We start from the raw sequence: 7,999 nt of genomic DNA, 5'->3' as shown, positions 1-7,999 counted from the left end.
AAAGTGCTTGTCTTCTTTGACCAGCCTTTTTTCATTGTTCCCTCCCCAAGCGCCGCATCTCAGTGTCACCCAATGATGGTTCACCCTTGGTTCCATAGTCTGAACTCCGCTACATGATCCTTGAGACCACGCCACTGCGACCGCTTCCAGTCTAGACTATTATTATCGTGTCGCGGGGGTGCAGCCAGCTGACGATCCCTGTCCGGCCGCAGAACCACTTCCGAGGATCCAGACCATCAATCCTGCATGACTTGTTGTCCCCGCAAGGCTCAAAGCCACACATTGAAAGCACTCTGCACAAACCTTATCAAGCAGTAGAACAATCGTCCAATACCATGGATTATCCCGACTCTACCTACCCGGAGCACGGGAATTCTCCCGACGAGTACACCTATCCGGCTGTCAACCAAACAATGCACTACCCATGGCAGGGCGACCAGCCCCCGGTTCAGGCAGAATCCTCCATCGACCACTTACTGGATCCTCGTCTATACAGAGGTTTGTTTCCCGGTGGTTCCACACAACCAGCAGACGATCAACTCGACGAGGAGGACGTAGGCAATTATCCCGAAGTGGATGCCTCTTCAGACTCTCTTTACTCCTTATCCTCAGAGGAAGAGACGTAAGCAATACTTAATCCCTCTCTATAGCCGATCCTGACAGACAGCAGTGATGAGGAAGAATATGAAGCCCCGCCAGAGGAAGGAGACGATAACGATTCGCTCGCGCACCGTCGTCGCCGCCGCAAAGGAGGCCCCTTCAGTGGCCGCTATGGAGCCCGAGGCATGAAAGGAGTCAAACGAGGCCCTCGCAAGCCATTGGAGCCAAGCCCGGAGTTCAAGATCCTGCACTCCGAGGCCACCTCAGCCTTCATTGATGGTGACTATGACCGTGCCATTGTAAAAGTGAAGCAAGCCATTCAGATCAACCCGGAAATGTTTGCCGCGCATTCGCTTCTCTCCGAGATCTTCTTGGCTCAAGGCGAGCCCGACAAAGCGCTGACGGCGTTGTTCAACGGTGCACATACGCGGCCAAAGGACCCAGGAGTATGGACCAAAGTAGCCAGAATGATCCTGGACCGCAGCGGGGAGGATCGCACCAGCGCCCTCAACGACGTTGTCTATTGTTACAGTCGAGTGCTCGATATCCAGCCACAGAACTACAATGTCAGATTCCAGCGAGCTGCCATCTACAGGGAGCTCAACCACAATGGAAAAGCTACGACCGAATACGAACGTATTTTGCGAGAGCGGCCAAGCGACGCGAGAGCACTGCGACACCTCGCAGAGACATTAATTGACACCCAGGAGGCCCATAAGGCGGTGGATATATGGTCGAGAAGTGTTGATTATATCCTGACTTACGAGCCACAGGATGTTCCCGATTTCTCCTGGTCGGACGTCAACATTTATGCTGAATTGCACAGCATTGTGGGCCGTCCGTTCGAGGGATTGAAGGCCACCAAGACCCTCTCTAGATGGCTGCTAGGCCGGAATCATGACACAATGTGGAAAGATTTCCACGATGACGACCGCGAATGGGACGCGGATGATTCTCCTCGACGAATCAAGACGGATGGATACATCCCGCGACGATGGCATCGCGATTCGTATGGTTTGGGGTTGCCGCTGGAACTCCGGATCAAGCTCGGTCTTTTCCGACTCAAAATGGGATACGACCACAAAGATGAAGCGTTACAACACTTCGAATGGCTGGACCCAGATGACACCTCGGAGGACGCTCGACTATACGACTATGGTGATTTGTTCCGCGAGGTTGCCGATGCTCTCAAGGAAGTTGGGTTGCTCCAAGAGGCGCTGAAATTCTACACACCGTTGCAACAGACAAATGAGTATGCAGACGCCAGCTTCTTCATGGCGGTCGGTGATTGCTACCGGCTACTGGGCAAGCTTGAAGATGCAGAAAACTGCTATCTCACAGTGGCAGAGTATGACGCGCAACACATTGACTCCAGGGTCCAGCTTGCACGACTGTATGAAGAGATCGGAATGAACGAGCAGGCTTTGAAGTTTGTCAATGAAGCAGTTCTTCTTGGAAGGCAGGAAACTCGGAGCCATAGGCGACGGAAAGACACGAGACTGGAGCAGCTAGCGATGGAGTTTCGCCTAGCGGAGTCGGGTGCTGCCCCGGTCGTACCAGAATCTCCCTCTCCTGAGATGCCGCCGGCCGCCGTTCTCACCACCCCGGCCGCACCAGTTGTGAGCAGAAAGCAGGCCGAGCCCGATGAAGGGCAGAGGAGAAGTAACGTGCACTTCCTGTACGGAAAGCTGCTCCAGTTGCATGAAGCAGTGAAAGGTGGGAATGACGAAGCCATGGAAGATTGGCTGGACATCGCCGATGCGCTCTTGCGCGAGTTCCGCTCCAACCGAATCTTCTATCCGCTCCAACGCCACATGACCTTCTTGGGGTATTCGCGAGAGGCACAGAGGAAGAAGGGCAAGGGCCGGACTCTCATCGAGGAGATGGAAGAGATGGCAGCTCGTCTTCATGAGTCGCTAGGTACGAACCGGCCCCACCTATTCTCAGTGCTGTCAAACTGACATATCCCTAGGAAACATCACGGAAGAGCCCTTGCAGGGTACTATCCCCACGGATTACCATGGAATCAGCTTCGAGGAGTGGCTTGATCTATTTCTCCAGTATGCCCTCTATGTGGCGGCGCAAGGTGAGTCTGACGAAGCGTATGATACGCTTGCAGCCGCTGCAGATGCGAGCGTCTGGTACCATTCCAAGCCCAGTACCCGCATGATCCATGTCTGTTGGTTTAGTGAGTATACCCGGGACTCATTCTCGACTCAGCACTAACCAATCTTCAGCTTGCGCTCTTCGCATGCAGGATGAAGAAACTCTCACGAACGAGGCGCGTTGGTTCATCAAAGAATACCAATTCGTGACAGACACCTATCGCCTGTTTGCCATGCTAAGCCGTCTCATCGGCGACCCCCAGCGGTCCCTCTTCCATTCCTCTCCAAATATGAAGTTCATGCTGCGTCAAATCAAGGCGATGGACTTCACCCTTCCCGAAAGCAATGCGGGAGCCCGACTGAACAGGCCGCGAGAGTCGATCTACCAGGAGCGCGCCTCTTTGTCCACCCGTGACGAGATTACGGGAGAAGCCATCTCCGCCGAGGAAATGGATATTGCTTTGATAGTATTGTACGGGCATATCTTGTACTCGGGTAACAGTTTCTATCCGGCTCTGAACTATTTCTTCCGCGCCTACGCGCTGGATGACCAGAATCCCGTGGTCCTGCTGTCAATCGCCCTCTGCTACATCCACCAGTCCCTGAAACGGCAATCCGAGAACCGACACTACCTCATCATGCAGGGACTATCTTTCATGCAGGAATACCGACATGTCCGCGAACGTCCGGGAACTTTGCTATCCGAGCGCCAGGAGATGGAATTCAATTTTGCCCGCGTCTGGCACACGCTTGGGCTCGCGCATCTAGCGGCCGAAGGGTACCAGCGCGTGCTCGACATAGGCACGCAGATTCAAGCGCAGTCCAACAAACCTGCTTCGCGACAGAGCACGGGGTTGATAGACGGCAGCGATGTTGTCATGGCCGATGCTAGCGCGGGAGTCGATGAACCTGCGCCATTCATGGAGGACTTTTCGCGGGAAGCCGCGGTGGCGTTGCAGAGCATTTACGCTCTTGGCGGCGATATCCGATCTGCGCAGCAGGTCACTGCCCAATGGTTGGTTATTTAGGATGACGGATCGGAGGCGGGGCTCCATGCATCTTGTCTGTGGAAATCCATGAAGTCATATTTGATTTAGACCACAACTTGGAGCACGCAAGGCTTTCTGACGCGTTGGAAAAGAAGACCTACGCTCTGCTTGGCATGCACCTCTGGGCGATCTTATAGATGATGTTCTTTCTCCCCACCCGACAACTGTCAAACAGGGTATTCGAGGATATGGTTCTGATTATCTCCATCGGATAACGCCGCCCGTCCTGAGTTCCAGTCGAGCTGCCCAAAGTTACACTACGCCATCATGTTGAGGATTCGACCATGATTTTGAGCAAAACATGGATGTCTTATCAAAGTCTCAGGAGAAAACAGCTTAACTGGACCGAGTCAAGTTTGAAGCAACCTGCGAACCTGCAATCACATAGCGAGGCCATCTACTACAGCACTTGTATATCCCATCCATCTCCAAGTCATCCTGATATGTACTTTTGGGCAACTTCCCCCCCTCCCAAACAACCTTAATGCCAACCTAATCCAGATCCAATAACGCAACTCAACCGATATCATACCACTTATTCAGTTCAACACATCCCGTAACCAACCACCCAACCAACCCAGCCCCAAACTGGTATCAGAAAAGCCCGAAGATCCTTGTCAGGATGCTTGGAGCAATATCGCCACCCCCGCGAGGGGGTGTTCGCTCGGTATACTTACTTTCCCCCTCCACCCCGCGACGGGATGGCGTTTCGATCGGCCTCGTGAGGCGTCATGATCCTCTTCTTCTTATTCTTCCCGCTGTAGATTCCTTTTCGAGTTGGGTTCAGTATTAGCAGGGTAGGCAGGCAACTGATGGCGAACTTTCCACTGGACCCTAGACTCAAATCTTTATTGACTTGTATCGAAATCTCCATCAGTCTAACCCGCAACATCCCTTTCCCAAGGGACGGACGAGGAGGGATCTGCGGGTAACGGTTCGGTTGTCTTCAATTGGGTTTACCCTCCTATTTGGCTGTCATTATTGAGGATTTTGGTATTGGCTATGCGTCGATGCTGGGATATCGTTACAGTAAGGTACAGGAGTTAGACGGGGTTACCTTCGGGGTCGATCTACCTCGTTCTCGTCCTCATCCGCATACTACTCAGTATTAAGTTTAAGTTTCAAAGGGATTGATTGACCGTATGCCGCTGAGCATTATGCATCAAGAAATATGGGGTGTCTTTTAGCTATTGGATGGAAAGTGATTTGTCCAATCCAATAAATACCAGCTTATTTTGGAGATCGCTCTCACAGGGGAGGTAAGGGTATTGGTTCGAGGTACGGGGTACTAGGTACTTGGGTGCGTTCGAGTAATCGGGGTAATTTCTGGTATCTTCGGTTTTTTTTAAGTGATTTACAAGAGCGATGTAATCTTGGTGTGGAAAGTAATATACACGATTTCTAGGGTCTTGAGCTAATTGTGAAAAAAAAAAAAAAAAAAAAAAAAAGCGCCAAATAACTGTATGGTGAATATGGATCTAAGGACCAAGGGCAGGGACAAGGACAGGGACAGGGACAGGGACAGGGACAGGGACAGGGCAAATTGGGAAATGGGCGTGATAACCAAAATCTCCACCAGATGATAAGCAAGGCTAAATGAGACACGGACACTAGAAATCACATGTTGTAGGTTGATAAGTTGACGGGGAAAAGGGCAACGCGTGCAGCAAATCTATCTTCCTCGGAGTGCATCCTCCTCACCATACATATCCACATCGTCGAAGAACACGGCCGATTGGCGTCGCATCTCTTCGAAGATGTTGCTCCCCGAACTACCCCGTCGGGGCTCCGGGACCCGCAGCCGCAGCCGGGACGGGGCGTGCGAGGAGGATTCCTCCGCGGATGAGAGGTCCGAGTGCGACGTATCCACTAGGTTCTGCGTCTCCTCGGTCTGTCGTTCGGGGAGGGTGTGGTCCAGCCGCCGAGATAAGGGATCCATTGGGCTGCTGCTGCTGTTGCCACCGTTCTGCCGCCAGCGCGACGGCGCCGGCGAGATGCCTCGACCGCCGGCCTGCGTGAACTGCTGTAGGCCCTTGACGACGGCGATCTCGATCTTCAGTCGGTTCTTGATGAATTGGATCTTGGGGAAGGCGCTCTGCTGGCCGACCCGCAGCATGCGCGCCAGACGCCCGGGGTCCGGGTCGGAGAGGATGTGCCAGAAATCCGACGGGATGGTCTTGGGCCAGATGGTGACCGTGCCGCTGAACTTCTGCAGCCAGATCTCACTCCAGTCCTGGCCCAGTGGTCGCGGGAGGAGCTCGAGATGTCGTAGGACGCGCAGCCACTTGTTCATGTCCAGCTTGATGTATTGTTCAATCGCGGAGCCCAGGAACCCTCCACGCCAGCCGCGACCTTTGCGGTGGGTGACCGGTCGGCCGACTGACCCTCGAGAGCTGAAGAAGAAGAGGTTGATATGGGGATTAACCTGTGTACAAGTTCAGTGCGTTAGTGACTCTGTCGTTGGGTCGTGGGGAAAGCTTAGTCTCACCTGCGAAACAATGGTAAAGTTGACGTTGAAATGCAGATTCAATGCTTTGATGGGGATATCAGTCCGCAAGCTGCCATCCTTCCATTTGTGTCCAAACGAATAAGGCGCGAGTGTGCCGTCACGTTTCTTGGTCATCAGTACCACAGGGTTCAGGATGCCCGGGACGGCCGCGGATGCCAGAACAGCGCTCCAGATGACACAATCCGGCGAGGTGAGATAGTTGGCCAAGATAGTGGGTGAGTGAGGGTCCGATGGAACGCACGAAACATTCAGGATACGTCCCGTCCGTTCATAGGCCTCCCGGAAAGTCATCGAGCCCCTACAGAACCAGCTACACTGACGAGCCCATTCCAGAGTGTCAAACCGAGCCCCTGTCCTCCACCAGCGCATGAACCATTGCGGGAAGCTCTCGTGACAGGCCTTGATCCGGTGCGCCAGCGCAGGTACCAGCAGCTGTTTCAGTTCCTCGTCGGTCCGGGTAGCAACCAAAGCAGCAACCAGCGCCCCTCCCGATGTTCCCGTGATGATCTCCGGCAGAATCTCGTTATCCAGCAGCGCTCGCACAATCCCAAAGTGGTAGTAGGCGAAGGTAGCGCCGCCCGAAAGACACAGCGCGGTGCGTCCAAAATTGGTGTCCAGGTGCTTGAAATGGCGGATCTTCTCTTCGGTGCTGATCATCTTGGACTCCGACACCACCTGTATACACGCATGCAGCTCGTCCATGTACGTCTGGACCAGGTTCTTCGTCCCCGAATAAGCCTCGCTGTAGAGCCGAGGGTTCTCCACCCCGGCGAAGTTGTTTTTCACACACGCCTCCAGCAGCGTGCACAGCTCCTCCGCTGCCGGCGTCTCCCCGGCTCCACCAGCCTTGTCGTGCATCTCGCGCTCCGCCTCCCTCCTCGCCTTGCGCAGCTGCTTCACTAGGTTATTGATGGTGAGATGGTCGTAGTACGCATACTCGTCGATCTCCTTCCATCGCTGGTTGCCGAGGTAGTCATCGAGCGCCTGGGCGGCCTTCAGCCAGTCGCGGTAGTTGGTCTGCGCATGGAGCTGCCTCCGGAGCCGTTGCCGCGTGCCCCGCCACGAGATCCAGTGCTCGTACAGCACGATGTAGATGCGTGTGAAGGCGTAAGCGATGGCCAGGGCGGTGATCCAGCCAAAGACGATGAGCAGGAACGGCCACTTCAGGAATGTGTAGAGAACCCCTTCCCGCGTCTCATCCTTGGTGCGCCGCGGCCCTTTGCGACGGCTGCTGCGGCCCTTCTTGACTCGTTGGTAGATCGGCCGCCAGTCGTTGAGCGCCACCAACGGGGAGGCCCCCTGGTCGGTCAGGGCGTTCTCGAACTGTCGCAGATCATCGGAGTTGATGAAGTCGTGGTCGTAGTCGGGGATGGCGCTGGGATCATAGATCTCGGTCGCTGGAGACTTTTCTGCTCCATTCATGGTTGACGATAATGCATGTTGGGGAGAAATGGGAGAAATGGTGGAAGATTGAACGGAGGAGGTGGCATTACTTGGATTTCCCGGGATTCAGGGAGTGACGCACTAAGGAACCGACGTCAGTGACCTCCGTTCCACGCACTCAGCATTGAGTGCCCAGCACCGCCCCTTTTCCGGAACTCATGCGCCACATCAATGTGGCTTTAGTACGTACTCCTCACACTCCAGGCTTTCCCTTGCAATCCACCCCCCGCCCGAATCGGCACCGAACCATGGGTCCCGAGTCTAGCCTGTTGCATAAAGTAGTAGTATGTACA

At 54.3% G+C, this 7,999-nt stretch overlaps 2 protein-coding genes across 2 annotated transcripts; one reads left to right on the top strand and one right to left on the bottom strand.

Annotated features, from left to right (window-relative positions):
• Positions 1-3,886, top strand: BO86DRAFT_176939 (tetratricopeptide repeat protein). Its single transcript, XM_025666556.1, has 4 exons — positions 1-622; positions 671-2,520; positions 2,573-2,788; positions 2,838-3,886. Exons 1-4 carry the CDS (start codon positions 336-338, stop codon positions 3,731-3,733), a joined length of 3,249 nt encoding a protein of 1,082 aa, XP_025524632.1. The 5' UTR covers positions 1-335; the 3' UTR covers positions 3,734-3,886.
• A 1,291-nt stretch (positions 3,887-5,177) lies between these two features.
• BO86DRAFT_458330 (patatin-like phospholipase domain-containing protein) lies at positions 5,178-7,727 on the bottom strand. Its single transcript, XM_025677288.1, has 2 exons — positions 6,243-7,727; positions 5,178-6,179 (listed from the first exon to the last, which is right to left on the bottom strand). The coding sequence occupies exons 1-2, from the start codon at positions 7,683-7,685 to the stop codon at positions 5,427-5,429; spliced, it is 2,196 nt and encodes a 731-aa protein (XP_025524631.1). The 5' UTR covers positions 7,686-7,727; the 3' UTR covers positions 5,178-5,426.
• Positions 7,728-7,999: the final 272 nt, after the last annotated feature.

Source organism: Aspergillus japonicus (genome assembly GCF_003184785.1).
Source record: "Aspergillus japonicus CBS 114.51 unplaced genomic scaffold BO86scaffold_54, whole genome shotgun sequence".
Lineage (NCBI taxonomy): Eukaryota > Fungi > Ascomycota > Eurotiomycetes > Eurotiales > Aspergillaceae > Aspergillus > Aspergillus japonicus.
Note: the sequence above shows the minus strand (reverse complement) of the source record. Positions and strands in the feature narration are given on the sequence as shown.